At 49.8% G+C, this 24,769-nt stretch overlaps 1 protein-coding gene across 2 annotated transcripts in view; it reads right to left on the reverse strand.

Annotated features, from left to right (window-relative positions):
• LOC136498177 (acetylserotonin O-methyltransferase 1-like) overlaps positions 1-10,726 on the reverse strand; it is a 30,324-nt gene extending 19,598 nt beyond the window's left edge. Inside the window, exons 1-3 of one of the 2 annotated variants that reach the window (XM_066494134.1) lie at positions 9,913-10,726; positions 8,188-8,277; positions 6,897-8,036 (exon numbers count right to left, since the gene is read on the reverse strand). In XM_066494134.1, coding sequence (XP_066350231.1) covers positions 7,839-8,036; positions 8,188-8,277; positions 9,913-10,695 — 1,071 coding nt within the window. In that variant the 5' untranslated portion in view covers positions 10,696-10,726 and the 3' untranslated portion in view covers positions 6,897-7,838. Of the gene's footprint in view, positions 1-6,896; positions 8,037-8,187; positions 8,278-9,912 lie in introns of those variants that run through there. The other variant, XM_066494135.1, reaches the window with a different exon arrangement.
• Positions 10,727-24,769: the final 14,043 nt, after the last annotated feature.

The following is a 24,769-nucleotide window of genomic DNA, read 5'->3' on the forward strand; positions in this document are numbered from 1 at the left end:
CCACCCGACGGTGAATTTCCTCGTCGGAGAGGGCGGAGGAAGACATCCGGGTGCCTTCGACGGGCTCACCCGGCCTCATCTCGAACAGCCGCCGCCGCCGAGCCATCAGCGGCAGCACCCTCCGGCGGTGGAAGGCGGCCACGACCACAGCGACGGTGAGGCCATGGTTCCGCAGCCTCGCCAGTCCCTCCAGGAGCGGCTCCAGCTTGGGCTGGTCGACCTTCGGGACGCCCCACTTCCATTTCTCCGGGCAACTCTCCACAATCCGCCCAGTATAAGGGGGAAGTCCTCCGTCGTCGTTACGGAGGTAGAACCAACTCGTGTACCATCGGCGGTTGGAGGACGCGAGTTGGGCCGGAATGTAGAGGTGCAGGCGGTCCTGACGCACTTGGAGAGTGCAGCCTCCGGCCCTCGATGCCTTCCTCTTTCCCGACGTGCCCGTCGGCTTGGTAGTATGCCCCGCCCGGAACAGGTGGAGCCACAAATCCCAATGGGGAGCGATCCCCAAATACCCCTCGCAGACGGCAACGAAGATAGCCGCCTGAGCGATGGAGTTGGGATTAAAATTGTGGAGCTCCACGCCGTAGTAGTGCGGGAGCGCCCGCATGAACCGGTCCGCCGGAACGCCGAGGCCGCGCTCGTGGAAGGAGACGAAGCTCACGACGTAGCCGTCGCGGGGCCTCGGCTCCTAGCTCGCCGTACGGAGCAATCCACTCCGGCCTGCTAAGGTCTGTCACCGGGCGGAGGAGTCCACCGTCGACAAGCGACTGGAGCATCTCCTCGGTGACGTCCGACGGATCCCAAGGGTCCGCCTCGACAACGACGACGTTGCCGGCCATGAGTGCGATGGAGGAATCGGGCGCGGCGGTGAGTCCTTCTCTCTCCCTCCACGCTCTCGCTTTTTTCTCGCTTTCTCCCTAGGCTCGCTCTTCTCTCCTCTTCTCCCCGGCACCCGCTGCTCTGGCGACGGCTCGACGGAGGTGGCAGGCAAGGTAAGACAAGGAGGGACGAGACTCTTCGGGTATTTATGCAGGGAGGAGGTGAAACGAACGGGCGATGAAATCGGGGAGGTTTTCCCCGTCCGGCGCGGTTAACCACGAGCCGATTTCGGCGGCCCACGCGCCCACGTCTCCCGCATTAAATGCGAGGACAGTTACGTCCCGTCCATCACGTCGCGCTCGGCCACTACGGCAGCAGGCGTCGGTTCGCCTCCCCACGAAACCGCCTCAAAAGGCGCGCCACCCGCGGCCGAGCCGATAGGGAAGATATTTCCCGTGGCCTGTTCCTTTCATAGGAAGGAACCGGGCTCTGAGCCTATTACGATCCAGGGGTTCGAAGGCTGGACCCCAAAGGGTTTCGACAGCCGCCCCAGGATAACAGAGTCAGGGGCGACTGCGGGCGAGCCTGTACGGGGCCGAGACCCAAACGAGCGAAACGCTTGGGACGCCCAAAGTCAGTGTCCGAGACCGGCAGGAAAGTATCCGAATGGGATCCCACCGTAGGGAGGCACCGAGCCACCGAGGCCCAACGAACGGCCTCGGCACCCACTAGAGAAATCCGCTGGTACTCTTGGAGTGTGTCTCTGGACCGCTAGCCGTCCCCTAACGAACGGGGTTCGGGCCTCCACTCGGACTACCCGATAACAGCTCACCGGGAGTGCCACCGCTCATGCCCATCGAGGGTAGCGAGGCACATTCCACCCCTCCTTCCGAGCGAAAAGGAAGCGCGAGGGTCGCATAAAAAGTCAGGGGAACCCCTGACGGCCTTCTCGCCCTATGCAGAGGCTAGGGGGCTCCTCCTGCAAATATGCCGAGACCCCACGACCCGGGCTCGCGCCCAAAGGGGCCTCGGCAAACAAACCCTCACGCGCGAGGGGCGTATGAAAAGTCAGGAGAACTCCCGACGGCCCTCTCACGCAGAGGCTAGGGTCTCTTCCTGCAACCTTGCCGAGACCAGAATGGGCTCGGCAAACTAACCCTCCGTCCGAACGAAAAGGACATGTGAAGATCAGATGAAAGGGCCAGAACACCCAAGACAAAGACGAACAGTCCGAAACCGCGCTAGAAGTTTCACTACAAACACGATAAAAAGGGCACCGAGCCCGTTACGGTCCAGGGGTTCGAAGGCTGGGCCTCCAACAGGTTTCGACAGCCGCCCCAGGGCAACAGAGTCAGGGACGACAGCGAGGCGAGCCTACGAATGGCCCAGGCCCGAGCGAACGGTCGCTCGGGGCGCCCTAAGTCGTGTCCGAGACCGGCGGGGAAGTATCCGAATGGGATCCCACCGTAGGGAGGCACCGAGCCACCGAGGCCCGCGAACGGCCTCGGCACCCACTAGAGAAACCCCCTGGTACTCTTGGAGTGCGTCTCTGGACCACTAGCCGTCCCCCAGCGAACGGGGCTCGGGCCTCCACTCGGACTACCCGCTAACAGCTCACCGGAAGTGTCCACGCTCGTGCCCATCGAGGGTAGCCTGGCACATTCCACCCCTCCTTCCGAACGAAAGGAAGCGTGAGGGTCATACCCAAAGTCAGGGGACCCCTGACGAACCTCTCGCTCCATGCGGAGGCTAGAGGGCTTCTTCCTGCAGCCTCGCCGAGACCCCCGCAACCCGAACTTGCGCTTGGAGGCTCAGCAAATGCAATAAGAACTACTCGTTCAAACACGAAAATAAAGAAAGCCCCTGGAGGAGTAACTCCACTCCTCCGGGGGCTCGGGGGCTACACCCGGCGGGTGCGCTCGCGCGCACCCACCGGAACCTCAAAAAACAAACCCCAATTCCTACGGGGCAGGTATAAACCAAGCCTCGGCAAACCCTCAGGGGGAGTGCACGCACTCCCCCCGAGGCTCGGGGGCTACTGTCGGGTACCTTAGGATGGGGTACCCCCAGCAAAACATCAAACGGGTTGCCAAGGTCTCATCTAAAAATAATAAAAGCAAGAAGGTAAGTTGTGGGCCCCTCCTCCACCGTGACCGAGCCCACTGGGTCCTCCCCCTCCTCGCTTCGAGCCTCGAGCAGGAGGCCTCGGCATCCTGACGCCAACTCCGCTTCGCGCGAGGCCCCCCCGGGAAGGCCTCGGCAGGAAACACCGCCTCCGCCTCGCCCGAGGCTCTCCACGAAAGGCCTCGGCAGGAGGCGCATTCTCCGTATCGCGTGAGGCCTCTCGCGAGAGGCCTCGGCAAGGAGCCTGATCTCCGTCTCGCACGAGGCCTCATTCTCCGTATCGCTCGAGGCCGGCTCGTCCGCGGTCCGTCACCCCCCGCCTCGGCCGACCCTCCCGACAGCGAGTCACGTCTCATTAATACTTTCAACCACTCCCGCAATCTCAGCCGGACAGTGGCTCAACGTCACAGAATGGCCGACGTGACCCGAAGTCGCATCAGCGCCATACCGGCCGGGACAGGGCACGGCGGGGATTACCGGCCACTGTGTCCCAGCACTGTGTCCACGATCAGCGCCTGGGGCAGGGTATGACAGGGGTTACCGGCCACTGTGTCCTAACGCTGCACCCACGACCCGCCGCCCGCTCAAGGCCTCGGCACTGTACATCGGGGCCTCGGCAATCTCGGGGTTCGTGCCTACCGAGACCCCCCACCACAGTACAAGCCTCAGCACCGACCGGGCCTCAGCCTCGCGCACAATCTGTCCACCACGGCTTGCACGTTCGCCGCCACGTCCGCTCCGAGACATTCCCGGGGCTCCCACGACGCACAGGATCTGATGGGGACAACCACGCCGCCCCCATACTTCAAGGACGGATCACTCCTACGACCACGCCGCAACAGGAACAGGCCACAGGGTTCGGACGTGCCGCTCCTATTAGCACGACGCCGCATAGTGATACATGTACTGACCTCGTCCTCCCTTCAACTATAAAAGGAGAGGACTTGGGCCACTTAGGGGGGGGCACCGGATAACACACACACACACGCACATTCCAACCGCTTGAGAGCAACGTCTCAGACGGCCCACACGACACCCTGCCGAGACCTGGGACTAGTTCCCTCTCTCCCTTAGCTTGTAACCCCCTACTACGAGCACTCCGGTGCAAGGAATACAAGTTCGATCTCTCAGACTGGACGTAGGGCGCCGATTGCCCGAACCAGTATAAACCTTGTGTCTCTTTGCATCACCATCCGGAATCGGGAGCACGCAGAACAAATTCACTAGTCGGTCGAGGACCCCCCGGTCCTGGAACACCGACAGCTACTATGTGGGAGATTTAATGAAGATGGTGGGCATTTATTCTTCAAATACAAACATGTGCTTAAGCTATGGAGTGAACTTTTCCTTAAACATATCAGAGAATGTTTGGCGAATGCTCTGTCAGCCAGGGAGGCGGTCAAGGAGATACTGACATTAAGGAAAGAGGTATAGCACCAAGTGATCATCTACTATATCACTAGTGGTCAAGAAGATGTAGAGTTGATTGAGGAGAAAGGCAAAGGGATGCAGTTTGGAACAACTTGTTCGGAGTTATGTAGGTGAATTATCAGTGATGCATCAGCAGGAGAGTGCACCAACTCAATAAAAGGGGAAATGGAGAAAACCACCACAGAGTTCATGAAGATAAGCTATGATGGAGCCTTCCAACAAAGTGATCGAAGTGGGGGCTCGGGTTTTATAATTTGCATCTCTGATGGTGGAAATAAACTGATTCTTGTAAAATCAATATCAACGAACCGCGCGCCAAAGTCCACCTAGGATGTGTGGGCGGCAAATAGGAGCAGCGGTGGTATCTGGACTCCGGCGCCAACAACCACATGACGGGCTCTAAGGAAGCCTTCTCCGAGCTCGACAGCAACATGATCGGCACTGTGAAGTTTGGTGACGGCTCAAGAGTGGCGATCAGAGGGCGCAGCACCATCATCTTCAGGTGCTAGAATGGTGAGCACCGAGCACTGACGGATGTGTACTACATCCCGCAGTTGTGTTCAAGCATCATTAGCATCGGGCAACTAGATGAGCGTGGATGCGAGGTACTAATTGAGAGCGGGATCCTAAAGATTCAGGATCGGTAGCGGTGTCTTCTCACGAAGGTAAAACACTCACATAATCGATTGTACCTGCTCGACTTAAAGGTGGAGCAGCCGGTGTGCATGGCAGCACGGCACACCGAGGAGCCGTGGCTGTGGCATGCCCGGTTCGGCCATCTCAGCTTCGACACGCTCCATCGGCTGGAGAAGATGGTTCAGGGGCTGCCCCACATCAAGCACGGAGAGCTCCCTAGCCGGGTAGCAGAGGAGGCTACTGTTCCCAAAGGCGACCAAGTATCGCGTGGCGGACGCTCTCAAGATCATCCACGGCGATCTCTGCGGAACAATTACGCCGGCTACAAACCGTGGTCGCTATATGTGGCTGCAACTCCTAACGAGCAAGAACGAGACGACGGAGACGATCAAGAAGTACAAGGTGTGCGTGGAGGCGGAGAGTGGCAAGAAGTTGCGTGTGCTACGGACTGATCGTGGCGGCAAATTCACTTCGGTGGAGTTTGCTGCATACTGCGCAGATTAGGGTGTGGTGCGACCCCACACCGCGATGTACTCGTCACAGCAGAATGACGTGGTGGAGCAGCAGAACCAGACGGTGGTCGGCATGGCTCGATCCATGATGAAGGCCAAGAGCATGCCAGCAAGGTTCTAGGTTGAGGCAGTGACCACGGCGGTGTTCATCCTCAACCGCGCGCCCACCAAGGCCCTGAAGGGAAAGACGCCGTTCGAAGCTTAGTATGGGCGCAAGCCGAGCATGTCCTTCTTTCGGACATTCGACTGCATCGACCATGTTAGGAAGACAAAGCCAGTCCTCACCAAGTTGGAGGATAGGAGCACATCGATGGTGCTCCTGGGCTACGAGGAAGGTACCAAGGCATACCGGCTCTATGATCCACGTGGAGGCAAGGTGGTTGTTTCGTGCGACGTCGTGTTCGACGAGAAGGAGGCCTAGGACTAGGACAGTCTGGACACGAGGGAAGCTAGCGGCTTCACCAGCACCTTCGTCGTCGAGCACTTGGTCATCCACGGTGGTGGAGACGCTGGAGAGGAGGTGCCAACCACTCCAGCAACAGAGCCAAGCACTCCTAGGATGGTGTCGAGCACTCCAGAAGGGGTGCCGAGCACTCCGAGAGAGGTGCCGAGCACTCTAGGAGTGGTGCCAAGTGGTCCTACAGTGGTGCTGACCACTCTAGGATGGGTGCCAAACGCTCTCATAGCGGAGCCGATAGGTCTTGCAGTGGCGCCGACCACTCCAAGATTGGTGCCGAGCACTACTGCAGTGGTGCCAACCACTCTAGGAGTGGTGACGAGCGGTCCAGGAGTAGTGCCGGGCACTGCAGCCAGGGTGCCGAGCACTCCAGCTGCTGTGCCAACCACTCTAGCAGAACATGGGACTCCATCGATGCTGATCGAGTTCACCTCACCTCCAAGCGACATCACTAAGTTCGTGGATGCCTTCCACGATGGTGAGGAGGTGTGGTTCCATAAGCTGGACGACATCGTCGACGGCATAGGGTCCTCAGGCCTGGCGGGTCGGCTGCTCAATGACCCAGAGCTGCTTCACATCAGTGCAGAGGAACCACCCACGTTCGCGCTGGGCAAGCACGATGCAAATTGGCAACGAGCGATGCTAGAGGAGATGAAGGCGATCGAGGAAAATGAGACTTAGAAGTTCATCGATCCACCTCCAGGATGCCATCCGATTGGCCTGAAGTGGGTGTATAAGGTCAAGTGGGATGAGCGTGGTGCCATTGTCAAGCACAAGGCACATCTCGTCGCCCAAGGCTTTGTCTAGCACGAGGGCATCGACTTAGAGGAAGTCTTTGCACTGGTAGCGCGCATGGAGTCTATCCGACTGCTACTGGCTTTGGCAGCAACGAAGGACTAGCGCGTCCATCACCTGGACGTAAAATCGGCCTTCCTCAACCGTGAGCTGGCGGAGACGGTCTTCATCAGACAACCTCCGAGTTTCGCCATCAAGGGAGCGGAGCACAAGGTGCTCAGACAACGCAAGGCGTTCTACGGGCAGCGGCAGGCCCCGCGAGCGTGGAACGCCAAGCTTGACGCCACGCTGGGCGAGCTTGGGTTCACGCGGTGCGCAATTGAGCACATGCTCTACACGCTACGACGGGGGAAGGAGGAGCTCATCGTCGACGTGTATGTGCACGGCTTGATTGTCACTGCGCGCGTGCGGAGGACGTCGATAGCGCGAGATGGTGGCTCGTTTTCGAATGAGCGATCTCGGCGCGCTCTCCTACTACCTTGGCATCGAGGTGAGATAGGGGAAGGAGGTGCTCATGCTCGGTCAGAGCGCGTACGCCTCGAAGCTGTTGGAGCGGAGCGGCATGGCTGAGTGCAAGCCATGTGTGACTCTGATGGAGGAGTGGCTAAAGCTAACGAAGGCCAGTACCACGGCGAAGGTAGATGCAACACTCTACCGAAGCATCGTTGGCGGTCTGCGCTACCTCATCCACATTAGGCCAGACATTGCATTTGCTGTGGGCTATGTCAGCCGCTTCATGGAGGATCCCCGAGAGGATCACTAGGCCGCGGTGAAGTGGTTACTACGTTACGTCAAGGGGACGGTGGATCAGGGGATCGTCTTCTCCAAGACAGGCAGAATTGGGCTACAACTCACTGTGTTCAGCGATTCAGACATGGCGAGGGACATCGACAAACGGTGGAGCACCTCTGGCTCTAATCTCATGGCAATCACTGAAACAGAAGGTGGTGGCGCTGTCCATGTGCGAGGCAGAGTACGTGGTGGCGGCCACAGCGGCGTGCCAAGCTGTGTGGCTGTGCCGGCTGCTGGGCGAGCTGACCGGTGTGGAAGCTCATCCACCAGCACTAATGGTGGACAACCAGCCTGCCATCGCCCTCGCGAAGAATCAAGTTCTCCACGACCGGAGCAAGCACATCGGCATCAAGTTGCACTTTCTTAGGGACTATGTCGACGGAGGGTAGATTGTCATCGAGTTCGTCGAAACTGGTCGGCAACTCGCGGACGTCCTCACCAAGCCGCTCGGCCGTCTTCGGTTCACGGAGCTGAAGAAGATGATCGGCATGGTGGAGGTTCTAGGGTTAGCAGCAAGATTAGAGGAAGAATTGTAAAAGTAATCTGCTACTCCCCTGTACGCGCGGCCAGACATTGGTGGAGGTTCTAGGGTTCTAGGGTCACCATCTCTATGATTATCACCTTTCCTCCTGCAGTTCTAGAAGGAATGGCTTGCTTGCAACGTTGAAGTATCTTGACACAATTTTCATCGCTCCAATCATGTAAAATGTTCTGTAACAGGTAGAAATTATAAACAATTTGAAGGGAAAAAAGAACAAACAGGATAACGAAATGACCTATTTCTCTATAACTTCCGATACTATTTCAGTAGGCAATCAAGGACCCGATGTCAATTTGTATAATTTAATGAAATACTATTTTCCATATGGAGGTTCATAACATATGATCTGTTTGATTTAGCCAACTAAATATTTTTAGACCAGCGCTACCAATCTTCCATATTATCACGTTTTGATTTTTAAGGTCGATGAAACTTAAAATTTGTTCTTTCACTATATTGCGACCTTTCTGTATAAAATAGGAGTGGGAAAGAACACGTCATGTTTCATCCATTTCTGTTGTGAGAGGTTTTCTTCAATCATTAGCATAAGAAATGTTGCATTCCAAATAAGTTTATCCCAACTATATGAAATTGAACGGTTTAATATGGCTTTTAATCTTTCCAAAATGTCATGAAGTGTAAGCGATCCAAAAATATATTGTAAAGCATATATCCTCACTTGTAAAAAAAACGATTTTTGTCAATGCCTCTGATTTTTTTCAACCGGCGACTTATAATGCATAGGCGCCAACATAAATAGAATTATGGGCCAGGGGCTCTGAGCTGATAGTGTAATACATTCTACTAGCGTTTTCTTTAAGCCTATTGCCAGTTAAAATCGTATATTTACACTAGCTGTTCTTTTAATCCTACAATCAGTACAAATCCTGAGTAAATACTTGATTTCAACTGTCAGTTCTCTTAAGCCTACCACCAGTAAAGATGCATTTACACTGGCAGTTTTCTTAACACAATACAAATAATTCAAAATCAATTTTTGGATTTTCAAATGATCCCGGATGAAGAAATGATCTAAAATGAAAGCTATAGCACTTGAAAATATCTGCAACTTTGTATTTACTACTTTTTCATTTAAAATTATTTCGGACCAGGAAATTATGTTCTATGATTAATGATCTTGAAATTCATTTTTTTAATGTTTTAATAACCTTGGATGGAGAAATGATCTGAACCAAAGTTTTAGAACTCAAAAATACCTAAAATATTTCGGTTTAAACTTTTTCATTGAATTCGTTTAGGTTGTCAAATATGCATTACAATATTTACTGGAGTGAATACAAAAAGAAATGCATCTACTGCTCAAGTACAATGGACCTTGATGCGTAGTGGTCAAGAAAGGAACATAGTGCGTTAGAAGTCATATGATTTTTCATGCGCATATAGTTGCCGAGAATTGAACTCACAACTTTAGGCCTCATTCTAAAAAATGATTTACATAGACGGTTTGTGTAAGCATGCCGTCAGTACAGATCAATTTACACTAGCAACGTTCTTAATTGTACAAATATTTACATAGATCGGTTTGTGTAAGCATGCCACAGTAAATATGTTTTTTTACCAGTGACTTTAACGCATAACCAGCCCTGTACTGTAATGCGCCACGTGGTACACCTATCATCGATCTATATTTTTTTTCATTTTATTTTGCTTGCTCGTATCAGAATTTTTGTTGGTGGAAAATTAAGAGTTGCTATTGTGTTACTCGCCCTAGCCCAAATTCAATGCAACAAACAACACTAGTTCGATTAGGACGAATAGTAGACCGTGCGATATATTATTCATACCTTGAGGAAGACAGCGTCAGCCGATGGAATGGACTCAAACATGTCACCTGCGATGAAATGCATGTTACCATCACTGGCGGTTGCCTGGCTGACGACGTGAGGAAGGTCCAGCACCGTACACTTAATGCGTGGAAACGCCCTCGCTATGACCTGCGCGGCCGCGCCATGATGGCCGCCACCAACATCGACCAGCGAGCTCAGCCCGCGAAAGATACGGCCCTTGTCCATAATAACGACCTCGAGGAAGAGCTGGCTATCAGCGGCCACGGAGTCGTTCAGGAGGCTGCTAAACGCGGCATCCTGGTTCGCCATCTCCGACTGGGAGCAGCCGTGCGCCAGCTCGAAGAGTGACCCGGCAGCAGCCGGCTCCTTTCGTAACCAGTCAGACATGCTGAAGAAGGAAGATACGACGAGAGGACTCACCAAGAACGGCACCATAGGGGACAGGTTGAGATATCCGACGAGGAAGCGGCACGCCGTGGTTAACCCGTACACGGCATCACTGCTGTCTTTACCCGCGGTGGCAGTGAAGATGCCCGTAGTGCTGAGTACTTCCATCACGCGCCGGAGGTGTGGCACCTTGGCTGGATGTATCTTGGTGTCGGCTGCGATGTCGGCTAGAGTTGCAGCCCCACCGCGGCGGTGGATGATGTCGGGGATGCTGAGATCCACTGCGCACTTGAGAGCCATGGACTTGATGTAACCGTGCAAATTGGTTTGGAGCTCGGAAAGAGATACTAGCAAGTCCTGGAGGCTCACTTCGGCCAAGAGTCTAAGCGTCATGCTGAGGTTAGCAAGCTTCACTGCAAACTAAAGCTCGTCTGTGTACTCGGGGGCTAAGATTTGTTCCATCCAACCCCTTTTATAGAGAACACTATGTCACTATCCAACGCCTTCTATACAGAACACTAGAATGACCAAAACATTTATTTACTCAGAATACACAAGAACATATCAATCTATCAAGACGTCACCATGTTTTTCCTCTAAGAGTACTCCCTCCGGTCTATTTTATCTGGCGCAAGTTCGAATGACACGGTCTTCTAGATTACACTTTAACCATTCATTTGCTTTATATTATATTATTTATGCTTATAAGCTTATAATTATTGGATAGTATAATTCCTTATCAATTTAATCATATAAAGCTTGTATTATAGTATAGTTAAAAATTTTAAGTCTAATTATTGGTCAAAGTTTTTAAAGTTTAAATCTTGATACGTGTGTGCGCCGGATAAAATGAACTGAGATTAATATTGACTACACTATGCATGTGACATGAAGAAAGAATATCCACCCATGTGTTCTTGATTTCTACTAGAAAACAAGTTTATCGAGGCCGTCAAAACAGAACTATGGTGACAACAACCACCTCTGTAGTAGAGGCATATTCGATGCCCACCTCTGTAAATATTTTTTTAAATTAAAAAAAGGCCCGGCAAGGCCATCGACGCAGCCTACAATAAGGAAAATAGCATCTTGCATGGGACATTAAGTGATTTTGGGGTTTGAATGATAGCACATGACCATTTTGACTAACATCGGTTGCTAGTATATAAGGTGAAGTTTAAATGGACGCAAGATATAAACAACATGAAGATTGCTAGTATATAAGATAAGAAGTCTGTGCAGACACTACTACACTATTCTTTTGGCAGGTGGGCGAAGAAGTCTGTGCAGACACTACTACACTATTCTTTTGGCAGGCAGGCGTTTTGGGTTTACACATTAGGGAAAAACGTCCGTCTTTGCCAAAAGGCATGCGTTAATGTGGCTTTGCGGAGGCGAACACAATGCCTGTATGCGAAAGTCAATATTTTCATAGACGGGCAGAATGCCCGCCAGGGAAAATGAATCAGAAAAACAAAAAAAAAAAAGAGAAAACCCCATGGACAAGCCCGCCCGAGCCCATCCACTTTCCGCCGCCGCCGTCGTCGTCTTTGCTGGATCAGCCGCCTAGGGGCGCCCCTGCCGTGGATCTGCCACCGGTACACGCGCCTGTCATGGATCTGCCGCCGGGGAGCGTGGCTGCCCTCGATATGCCGCCGAGGGACCCGGCTGCCCTCGATCCACTACCAGGGGTGCGCCCGTCCTAGATCTAGCCACCCTCTGTCAAACTCCACGCCTGCTTGTTGGATCTGGCCTGTCGTGGAGCTTGCTCGAAGTCGCGGTCGGCCATCGGCCTCCCGTCACTGCCACCGGGTCCGCCCTGCACGCTGTCGCTCGAGAGCCTGCTCGGGTGGGGGAGGGGCGCCGCTGCCGCTGCTCAGAGAGGGTGGGGTTGGGGCACCGTGCCGCTGCTCGGGTGGGGAGGGACGCCGCCGCCACTGCTCGGAGGGTGGGGAAGGCGCGCCGCTCAGAGGGTGGGGGCAGCGCCACCGCTCGGACCTCGGAGGGAGCCGGGTGAGAGAGAAGATGCAGAGAGAGAGTGAGTGAGACGAGACACAGAGAGGAACTTCTTAGGAGACGGGCTGAGTGGGCCGAATGGGCTTCGCTGGATTAACTGAGGTGGGTCTCTTAAGAGGTCTGACCTAAAAATAGATCCATTTTCGGAGGCGGGCCTCTCCGTAAATCGATTTTTGACCGCCTTCGTAAATCAGTTTTACGATGGACAATTTTGACCACATCCGTAAATAAAATGTTCGGCTCCATAAATGTAGTTTGCGAGACGGTTAATTGTGACTGCATCCGTAAATGAAAACGTCCACCTCCGAAAATCCTCAGGCATTTTACGAGACAGTTAATTTTTTGTCTGCCTCGGTTAATGTTTATGCAGTGTCTCGTAAAATCATTTTTGTAGTAGTGGAAAAACCTAAAACTCATGCAATGAGGCCATGTTCGCTAAAAAGCTAGGCTGAAAATATTGTTCACTGATTTATTATGAAAGAAAAATACCGTAACATGGCTGATAAGCCACACTAATAAGTTCAAGCGAAGACGGCGTCAAGTCACCGAGTGGAAGAAGCCCGAATGAAGGGACATAAAGAAACGAAGCAAAAAAGAGGCTGCACAGCAGCATCAGAATTGTCCGTGGTTACCCGCAACAGTGCACAAGAAAACGTTCATGGGCATTAGAGTCCACAGAGGAGATTTCTGTTTGCCCAAAAACTCCGATGTAATCAGAGGGAACTGTTAGATTAATTTGGGCTAGACCCATTATTTATTCTAATTAATCAAATAAACTTTAAAGGCCTACAATTATTGTTAAGTGGAAAAGTGATTAGTACCATATGAGAAATTCACTAAAAAGGTTCTCAACTTAAATAGCGAGTCTTAGGACTCTCACATAGACAAGTTGAGAGGGAGAACCGGGAGGCCACACGCGCGTGTCGCCGCCTCTGCCGAGCCGAGCCGCCCGTGCGCGCGCGCGACGCGCCGTTGGCTGGCCTGGTTTGGCCTGGTTTAGCCTAGTTTTGTCGCTTGGCCCAACCAAAACCCTAGCTGCCGCAGCCAACTCCCAACGCCCAACCACCCTGTCCAGGTTCATTCCCCCGACAGGGCCTAATGGATAGATGGGGAACGGAGCGGCTATAAGGGGGGGGGGGGGCGCCCCTGTCCAGCAGGGGATAGACCAAACTCTTCCTCTTCCTCCTCTCCGCAATATCTGAGCGCTGAGCTGTTCGTCTGTATCTCCGACCGGAGTTCCTGCGCGCACAGGGAGCTTCGGTAGCAGGCCTCCGGAACTTCCCCTGTCAAGCGTACCTGCACGGGTAGGCGGAGAATCAAGTTTTTGGGGAGCATCGGCTTTCCGGCGCGACTGCTGCCCCGTCTTCGCTTCTACTGGATCCTGTTCGGGGGCTTCTGCTTCCTGACGGGAGAGTCCCGTGTTACTGCTCCGACACCTCACCTGCAGGAGCTTCCCATGCTACTGCTCCAACACCGCACCTGCAGGAGCCTCCCGGCACGACCTCCTCTGCAACATGGTGGACACGAGGAGGACTGGTGCTCGCACCAACGCCACCGACGGAGAAGATGGTGGCTCACTATCCACGGGTACCGGTAGTCCCACACTAGGGTATAAACCTAATCCCACTGTGCGCTATTGTTCATATGCTATTCTGTTAGTGTTGTTAGCGTACTTGGTTGCTGCACTGTTAAATACTATCTGCAGTAGTGGTGGTGTTACAGTATGGTTAGTGGTACTGTTACTATTGGTTAAGTCGTTTTCATGGATTAATATAAGTCGTAAATTGACCAAATGTTCAACAATCCAAAAACTTGATAGGTCTTTTTCGGCTGCTAGTTTTGCTACGTCACTAAAACCACCATCATTGAAAGATGATGGATCCAACTATAAAGTGTGGCATGTCCGTTCCAAGCTGTGGTTCACTAGTATGCGTTGTGAGCACGTGATTAAGGAAAGCACATTGAACCTCCTTTCTCTCACGAGGAGGAGATTAAGTTCAATGAGGCAGATAACTTGTTCAAGGGGGCTCTCATCAGCATATTAGCTGAAAGCATGGTGCAAGTGTACATGGATATGGACACTGGCAAGGACATGTGGGATGCACTTGAGGCCAAGTTCGGTGTTGCTGATGCTAGCACTGAGCTGTACATCATGGAGAAGTTCTATGACTACAAGGTGGTCAATGACCGATCTGTAGTAGAGCAGGCTCATGAGATACAGATGCTGGCAAAGGAACTCCAGAACAATGAGTGTGAGTTGCCTGACAAGTTTGTGGCCGGCGGTATCATCGCTAAGCTGCCACCTACTTGGTCGAGTTTTGCCACTACTCTAAAGCACAGGAGGCAAGTGTTCAGTGTAACTGATCTCATTGCTACTCTTGGTGTGGAGGAGACTGCTAGGGCAAAGGACACTCATGGCAAGAAAGCGCATGAGGAAGGTTCTTGCACCAATCTAGTGCAAAAGAAGAACTTTCATGCCGCACAGAGGAAGAAGAAAAACAAGCCTGCAGTCAAGCCTAAAGCCGCAACTTTTGAGAAGAAGGGCAAGGAAAAAGAAAAGGGTCTTTGCTTTGTCTGCGGTGCATCTGACCATTGGGCAAAAGAGTGCCCTGACCGCAAGGGCAAGCAGAAGAAGACCACAAACATGGTTGTTAGCGAATCTAGAGGATCTAGGTACGGTAATCATCTACCTATAGTTTTTTCAGTTTGTCTCTCGCCTGAGTGGTGGGTTGACACGGGTGCTAACATTCATGTATGTTCTGATGTTTCTTTGTTTTCTTCTTATCAGGAACAAAGAGGTTGCTCCTTGCTGATGGGAAATGGTACGCATGCTGCTGTACTTGGTGTTGGTACGATCAATCTGAAGTTTACTTCGGGAAAGATTGTGTAGCTAAAGAACGTGCAGCATGTCCCCTCCATCAAGAAGAATCTCATTAGTGGGTCTCTATTGTGTAGAGACAGCTTTAGACTTGTGTTTGAGTCCAATAAATGTGTTGTATCCAAGTATGGAACCTTTGTTGGAAAAGGCTATGAAAGCGGAGGCTTGTTCCGCTTCTCTTTGATGGATTCTTGTGATAAAATTATGAACCATGTGAGAAATGATGATGAGTCTAATGTTTGGCATTCCCGACTCTGTCACATCAATGTTGGTTGTATGACACGCTTAGCTAGTTTAAAATTAATCCCTAAAATCGATCTGGTCAAAGGGTCTAAGTGCCATGCTTGTGTTCAAGCGAAGCAACCTCGCAAGCCTCACAAGGCTGTGAAAGAGGCGAGAAATTTGGCACCGCTAGATCTCATTCATTCTGATCTGTGCGAGATGAATGGCGTATTGACCAAAGGAGGAAAGAAATATTTCATGACTCTTATTGATGATAGCACTAGATTTTGCTATGTGTACTTGCTAAAAACAAAGGATGAAGCAATGCATTATTTTAAAATCTATAAAGCTGAAGTAGAGAACCAATTGGAAAGAAAAATCAAACGGTTGAGGTCTGATCGTGGGGGAGAATACTTTTCACATGAGTTTGATTCATTCTGCGAGGAACATGGAATTATTCATGAGAGGACGCCTCCATACTCCCCCCAATCCAATGGGATTGCCGAACGAAAGAATCGCACTCTAACTGATTTGGTTAACGCCATGTTAGACACTGTGGGACTTTCCAACGAATGGTGGGGTGAGGCTATATTGACGACATGTCATGTCCTGAATAGAGTTCCTACAAAGAATAAAGAAGTAACACCATTTGAGGAATGGGAAAAGAAAAGGTTGACTCTCTCATACCTACGCACTTGGGGATGCTTGGCCAAGGTGAATGTGCCAATCGTCAAAAAGCACAAACTTGGACCAAAAACTTTAGATTGTGTGTTCCTCGGTTACACTTTACACAGCGTCGGCTATAGATTCCTAGTTGTAAGCTCTGGAGTACCTGACATGCGTGTCGGTGCAGTGATTGAGTCTAGAGGTGCTACATTCTTTGAGAATGAATTTCCTATGAGAGGAAATGTACCTAGCACATCTAGTCAAAAACCTGTTGATTCCCCCATGGCGCCAACAGAACATCTTGAACAAACATGTGTTGAGAATCCTAAGGAGGATAATAGTGGAGCTACTTGAAAGAGTAAGAGACAGAGGACTGTAAAGTCTTTTGGTGATGATTTCACTATATACCTCGTGGATGACACTCCAAGCACCATTGCTAAGGCATTTTCCTCTCCCGACGCTAACTACTGGAAGAAAGTAGTGCGAAGTGAGATGGATTCAATTATGACCAATGGAACTTGGGAGATTGTTGAGCATCCTTATGGGTGCAAGCCTGTAGGATGTAAATGGGTGTTCAAGAAAAAGCTTAGGCCTGATGGTACGATTGAAAAGTACAAGGCAAGACTTGTGGCTAAGGGTTATACCCAGAAAGAAGGCAAGGACTTCTTTGATACTTATTCACCAGTGGCCCGATTGACCACAATCCGAGTACTACTTGCCCTGGCTACGTCTCATGGTCTTTTCGTTCATCAGATGGATGTTAAGACGACTTTCTTAAATGGAGAGCTAGATGAGGAGATCTACATGGATCAGCCTTATGGTTTCGTAGTAGAAGGTCAAGAAGGAAAGGTGTGTAAATTATTGAAGTCTTTGTATGGCCTAAAACAAGCACCTAAGCAATGGCATGAAAAGTTTGATAAAACTTTGACATCTGCTGGCTTTGTTGTGAATGAAGCCGACAAATGTGTGTACTACCAATATGGTGGGGGAGAAGGAGTAATCATGTGCTTGTATGTGGATGACATACTAATCTTTGGGACAAGCCTCAATGTGATTGAGGAAGTCAAGGACTTTCTATCAAAGAGCTTTGACATGAAGGATTTGGGAGTGGCTGATGTGATACTAAACATCAAACTACTAAGGGGAGAAAATGGTGGGGTAACACTTGTACAAACTCACTATGTGGAAAAGGTACTGAGTCACTTTGGTTATAGTGACTGCAAGCCTGTGTCCACTCCCTATGATCCAAGCGTGATCCTAAGAAAGAACTAAAGAATAATGAGGGATCAGTTGAGATACTCCCAAATCATCGGCTCGCTAATGTACTTGGCTAGTGCAACGAGGCCTGACATCTCATTTGTTGTGAGCAAATTAAGCCGGTTTGTTTCAAATCCAGGAGATGATCACTGGTGTGCTCTTGAAAGAGTATTGTGCTGTCTAAAGGGAACATCGAGCTTTGACACTCACTATACTGGGTACCCGAAGGTACTCGAGGGCTATTGTGATGCAAATTGGATATCTGATGCTGATGAGTTAAAAGCCACAAGTGGATATACATTCACACTTGGAGGTGGCGCTGTTTCCTGGAAGTCTTGCAAGCAGACCATCTTAACGAGGTCAACAATGGAAGCAGAACTTGCAGCACTTGATACCGCTACTATTGAGGCTAAATGGCTCTGTGAGCTCCTTATGGATTTGCCGGTGGTCAAAAAACCTGTGCCCGCAATTTCTATGAACTGTGATAACCAAACAGTAATTATCAAGATAAACAGTTCAAAGGACAACATGAAGACCACTAGGCATGTAAAGAGGCGGTTAAAATCTGTCAGAAAATTGAGAAACTCTAGAGTAATAGCATTGGACTATGTCCATACGTCTAAAAATCTAGCAGATCAATTTACTAAGGGACTATCGCGTAATGTGATAGATAGTGCATCGAGTGAGATGGGACTGAGACCCACATGAAGTTCTATCATAGTGGCAACCTGTCCTATGTGATCGGAGATCCCGTGAATTAGGATGGTGAAACAAGCTATGGGTAGACTGAGGGAAGAGACCCTTTTAATAAAGGTCAATCTCTTGAGTAATGCACTTCTCTTCCTATCTGTATGGCAGGTTGGTAAATACCTCAATGTGATCCGAGTGGCTTAATGAGAAGCAAAGATGTTGGCCCACGGGGCATCTTAAAGGAACACACCTATGTGAGTTCGATTGCTAGTCACAATCTATGAGATTTGGGTAATCTCTAGATACTCATGAATAGGCCAGGAGTATGACTTATATGCTCCAACCAGAGGGGATGCTACAGGCAGCCTAGTATCAGTAAAGGAATCGAGTGAGCCTCACTTTGCACAAAACTGTCAATTCAAGGCATAGTCCATTGGTTAGTTGTAAATAAGTGTAAACTCCTTTTCTAGATGGATGTTCAACTTAACAGTCTCCATCGAAACACTGGTATATCAAACAAGCTCAGAACTGAAGACATTAACTATGGACTTCTAAAGTTTGGTGGGGATAGTTAGATTAATTTGGGCCAGGCCCATTATTTATTCTAATTAATCAAATAAACTTCAAAGGCCCACAATTATTGTTAAGTGGAAAAGTGATTAGTACCATATGGGAAATTCACTAAAAAGGTTCTCAACTTAAATAGTGAGTCTTAGGACTCTCACATAGACAAGTTGAGAGGGAGAACCGGGAGGCCACACGCGCGCGCCGCCGCTGCCGCCGAGCCGCGCCGCCCGCGCGCGCGATGCGCTGGGTCGGGCCGTGGGCCATGGGCCATGGGCCTGGTGTGGTTTGGCCTGGTTTTGTCGCTTGGCCCAACCGAAACCCTAGCTGCCGCAGCCAACTCCCAACGCCCAACCACCCTGTCCAGGTTCATTCCCCCGACAGGGCCTAACAGACAGATGGGGAACGGCGTGACTATAAGGGGGGGCGGCGCCCCTGTCCGGTAGGGGATAGACCAGACTCTTCCTCTTCCTCCTCTCCGCAACATCTAAGTGCTGAGCTATTCATCTGCATCTCTGACCGGAGTTCCCTGCGCGCACAAGGAGCTTCGGTAGCAGGCCTCCGGAACTTCCCCCGTCAAGCGTACCTGCACGGGTAGGCAGGGAATCAAGTTTTTGGGGAGCGTCGGCTTTTTGGTGCGACTGCTGCCCCATCTTCGCTTCTGCAGGATCCTGTTCGAGGGCTTCTGCTTCCTGATAGGAGAGTCCCATGTTACTACTCCGACACCTCACCTGTAGGAGCTTCCCGTGCTACTGCTCCAACACCGCACCTGTAGGAGCCTCTCGGCGCGACCGCCTCTGCAACATGGTGGACATGAGGAGGACTGGTGCCCGCACTAATGCCACCAACGGAGAAGATGGTGGCTCACTGTCCGTGGGTACCGGCAGTCCCACCCTAGGGTATAAACCTAATCCCACTGTACGCTATTGTTCATATGCTATTCTGTTAGTGTTGTTAGCGTACTTGGTTGCTGCACTGTTAAATACTATCTGCAGTAGTGGTGGTGTTACAGTATGGTTAGTGGTACTATTACTATTGGTTAAGTCATTTTCATGGATTAATATAAGTCGTAAATTGACCAAATGTTCAACAATCCAAAAACTTGATAGGTCTTTTTTGGCTGCTAGTTTTGCTGCGTCACTAAAACCACCACCATTGAAAGATGATGGATCCAACTATAAAGTGTGGCATGCCCGTTCCAAGCTATGGTTCACTAGTATGCGTTGTGAGCACGTGATCAAGGGAAAGTGCATTGAACCTCCTTTCTCTCACGAGGAGGAGATTAAGTTCAATGAGGTAGATAACTTGTTCATGGGGGCTCTCATCAGCATATTAGCTGAAAGCATGGTGCAAGTGTACATGGATATGGACACTGGCAAGGACATGTGGGATGCACTTGAGGCCAAGTTCGGTGTTGCCGATGCTAGCACTAAGCTGTACATCATGGAGAAGTTCTATGACTACAAGATGGTCGATGACCGATCTGTAGTAGAGCAGGCTCATGAGATACAGATGCTGGCAAAGGAACTCTAGAACAATGAGTGTGAGTTGCCTAACAAGTTTGTGGCCGGCAGTATCATCGCTAAGCTGCCACCTACTTGGTCGAGTTTTGCCACTACTCTAAAGCACAGGAGGCAAGTGTTCAGTGTGACTGATCTCATTGCTACTCTTGGTGTGGAGGAGAATGCTAGGGCAAAGGACACTCATGGCAAGAAAGCGCATGAGGAAGGTTCTAGCGCCAATCTGGTGCAAAAGAAAAACTTTCATGCCGCACAGAGGGAGAAGAAAAACAAGCCTGCAGTCAAGCCTAAAGCTGCAACTTTTAAGAAGAAGGGCAAGGAAAAAGAAAAGGGTCTTTGCTTTGTCTGCGGTGCATCTGACCATTGGGCAAAAGAGTGCCCTAACCGCAAGGACAAGCAGAAGAAGACCACAAACATGGTTGTTAGCGAATCTGGAGGATCTGGGTACGGTAATCATCTACCTACAGTTTTTTTCAGTTTGTCTCTCGCCTGAGTGGTGGGTTGACACGGGTGCTAACATTCATGTATGTTCTGATGTTTCTTTGTTTTCTTCTTATCAGGAACAAAGAGGTTGCTCCTTGCTAATGGGAAATGGTACGCAAGCTGCTGTACTTGTGTTGGTACGATCAATCTGAAGTTTACTTCGGGAAAGATCATGCAGCTAAAGAACGTGCAGCATGTCCCCTCCATCAAGAAGAATCTCGTTAGTGGGTCTCTATTGTGTAGAGATGGCTTTAGACTTGTGTTTGAGTCCAATAAATGTGTTGTATCCAAGTATGGAACCTTTGTTGGAAAAGGCTATGAAAGCGGAGGCTTGTTCCGCTTCTCTTTGATGGATTCTTGTGATAAAATTGTGAACCATGTGAGAAATGATGATGAGTCTAATGTTTGGCATTCCTGACTCTAACACATCAATGTTGGTTGTATGACGCACTTAGCTAGTTTAAAATTAATCCCTAAAATCGATCTGGTCATAGGGTCTAAGTGCCATGCTTGTGTTCAAGCGAAGCAACCTCGCAAGCCTCACAAGGCTGTGGAAGAGGCAAGAAATTTGGCACCGCTAAATCTCATTCATTCTGATCTGTGCGAGATGAATGGCGTATTGACCAAAGGAGGAAAGAAATATTTCATGACTCTTATTGATGATAGCACTAGATTTTGCTATGTGTACTTGCTAAAAACAAAGGATGAATCAATGCATTATTTTAAAATCTATAAACCTGAAGTAGAGAACCAATTGGAAAGAAAAATCAAACGGTTGAGGTCTGATCGTGGTGGAGAATACTTTTCACATGAGTTTGATTCATTCTATGAGGAACATGGAATTATTCATGAGAGGACGCCTCCATACTCCCCCCAATCCAATGGGATTGTCGAACGAAAGAATCGCACTCTAACTGATTTGGTTAACGCCATGTTAGACACTGCGGGACTTTCCAACGAATGGTGGGGTGAGGCTATATTGACGGCATGTCATGTCCTGAATAGAGTTCCTACAAAGAATAAAGAAGTAACACCATTCGAGGAATGGGAAAAGAAAAGGTTGACTCTCTCATACCTACGCACTTGGGGATGCTTGGGCAAGGTGAATGTGCCAATTGTCAAAAAGCGCAAACTTGGACCAAAAACTATAGATTGTGTGTTCCTTGGTTACGCTTTACACAGCGTCGGCTATAGATTCCTAGTTGTAAGCTCTAGAGTACCTGACATGCGTGTCGATGCAGTGATTGAGTCTAGAGATGCTACATTCTTTGAGAATGAATTTCCTATGAGAGGAAATGTACCTAGCACATCTAGTCAAAAACCTATTGATTCCCCCATGGCGCCAACAGAACATCTTGAACAAACATGTGTTGAGAATCCTAAGGAGGATAATAGTGGAGCGACTCGAAAGAGTAAGAGACAGAGGACTATAAAGTCTTTTGGTGATAATTTCACTATATACCTCGTGGATGACACTCCAAGCACCATTGCTGAGGCATTTTCCTCTCTTGACGCTGACTACTGGAAGGAAGCAGTGCGAAGTGAGATGGATTCAATTATGACCAATGGAACTTGGGAGATTGTTGAGCATCCTTATGGGTGCAAGCCTGTAGGATGTAAATGGGTGTTCAAGAAAAAGCTTGGGCCTGATGGTACGATTGAAAAGTACAAGGCAAGACTTGTGGCTAAGGGTTATACCCAGAAAGAAGGCGAGGACTTCTTTGATACTTATTCACCAGTGGCCTGATTGACCACAATCCGAGTACTACATGCCCTGGCTGCGTCTCATGGTCTTTTCGTTCATCAGATGGATGTTAAGACGGCTTTCCTAAATGGAGAGCTAGATGAGGAGATCTACATGGATCAGCCTGATGGTTTCGTAGTAGAAGGTCAAGAAGGAAAGGTGTGTAAATTATTGAAGTCTTTGTATGGCCTAAAATAAGCACCTAAGCAATGGCATGAAAAGTTTGATAAAACTATGACATCTGCTGGCTTTGTTGTGAATGAAGCCGACAAATGTGTGTACTACCGCTATGGTGGGGAAGAAGGAGTAATCATGTGCTTGTATGTGGATGACATACTAATCTTTGGGACAAGCCTCAATGTGATTGAGGAAGTCAAGGACTTTCTGTCAAAGAGCTTTGACATGAAGGATTTGGGAGTGGCTGATGTGATACTAAACATCAAACTACTAAGGGGAGAAAATGGTGGGGTAACACTTGTACAAACTCACTATGTGGAAAAGGTACTGAGTCGCTTTGGTTATAGTGACTGCAAGCCTGTGTCCACTCCCTATGATCCAAGCGTGATCCTGAGAAAGAACCGAAGAATAATGAGGGATCAGTTGAGATACTCCCAAATCATCGGCTCGCTAATGTACTTGGCTAGTGCAACGAGGCCTGACATCTCATTTGCTATGAGCAAATTAAGCCAGTTTGTTTCAAATCCGGGAGATGATCACTAGCGTGCTCTTCAAAGAGTATTGCGCTATCTAAAGGGAACGTCGAGCTTTGGCATTCACTATACTGGGTACCCGAAGGTACTCGAGGGCTATTGTGATGCAAATTGGATATCTGATGTTGATGAGTTAAAAGCCACAAGTGGATATGCATTCACACTTGGAGGTGGCGCTGTTTCCTGGAAGTCTTGCAAGCAGACCATCTTAACGAGGTCAACAATGGAAGCAGAACTTGCAGCACTTGATACCGCTACTGTTGAGGCTGAATGGCTCCGTGAGCTCCTTATAGATTTGCCGGTGGTCGAAAAACCTGTGCCCGCAATTTCTATGATCTGTGATAACCAAACAGTAATTATCAAGATAAACAGTTCAAAGGACAACATGAAGACCACTAGGCATGTAAAGCGGCGGTTAAAATCTATCAAAAAATTGAGAAACTCCGGAGTAATAGCATTGGACTATGTCCATACGTCTAAAAATCTAGCAGATCAATTTACTAAGGGACTATCGCGTAATGTGATAGATAGTGCATCGAGTGAGATGGGACTGAGACCCACATGAAGTTCTATCATAGTGGCAACCTGTCCTATGTGATCGGAGATCCCGTGAATTAGGATGGTGAAACAAGCTATGGGTAGACTGAGGGAAGAGACCCTTTTAATAAAGGTCAATCTCTTGAGTAATGCACTTCTCTTCCTATCTGTATGGCAGGTTGGTAAATACCTCAATATGATCCTAGTGGCTTAATGAGAAGCAAAGATGTCGGCCTACAGGGCATCTTAAAGGAACACACCTATGTGAGTTCGATTGCTAGTCACAATCTATGAGATTTGGGTGATCTCTAGATATTCATGAATAGGCCAGGAGTATGACTTATATGCTCCAACCAGAGGGGATGCTACAGGCAGCCTAGTATTAGTAAAGGAATCGAGTGAGCCTCACTTTGCACAAAACTATAAATTTAAGGCATAGTCCATTGGTCTGTTGTAAATGAGTGTAACTCCTTTTATAGATGGATGTTCAACTTAACAGTCTCCATCGAAACACTGGTATATCAAACAAGCTCAGAACTGAAGACATTAACTGTGGACTTCTGAAGTTTGGTGAGGATTGTTAGATTAATTTGGGCCAGGCCCATTATTTATTCTAATTAATCAAATAAACTTCAAAGGCCCACAATTATTGTTAAGTGGAAAAGTGATTAGTACCATATGGGAAATTCACTAAAAAGGTTCTCAACTTAAATAGTGAGTCTTAGGACTCTCACATAGACAAGTTGAGAGGGAGAACCGGAAGGCCACACGCGCGCGCCGCCGTCGAGCCGAGCCGCGCCGCCCATGCGCGCAATGCGCCGGGCCGGGCCATGGGCCATGGGCCATGGGCCTGGTGTGGTTTGGCCTGGTTTTGTCGCTTGGCCCAACCGAAAGCCTAGCCAGTGTAACCAACTCCCAACGCCCAACCACCATGTCCAGGTTCATTCCCCCGACAGGGTCTAACGGACAGATGGTGAACGGCGCGGCTATAAGGGGGGGGGGGGGGGGGGGCGCCCCAGTCCGGCAGGGGATAGACCAGACTCTTCCTCTTCCTCCTCTCCGCAACATCTGAGCGCTGAGCGGTTCGTCTGCATCTTCGACCGGAGTTCCCTGCGCGCACAGGGAGCTTCGGTAGCAGGCCTCCAGAACTTCCCCCGTCAAGCGTACCTGCACGGGTAGG

This window comes from Miscanthus floridulus, chromosome 12, assembly GCF_019320115.1.
Source record: "Miscanthus floridulus cultivar M001 chromosome 12, ASM1932011v1, whole genome shotgun sequence".
Classification (NCBI taxonomy): Eukaryota; Viridiplantae; Streptophyta; class Magnoliopsida; order Poales; family Poaceae; genus Miscanthus; species Miscanthus floridulus.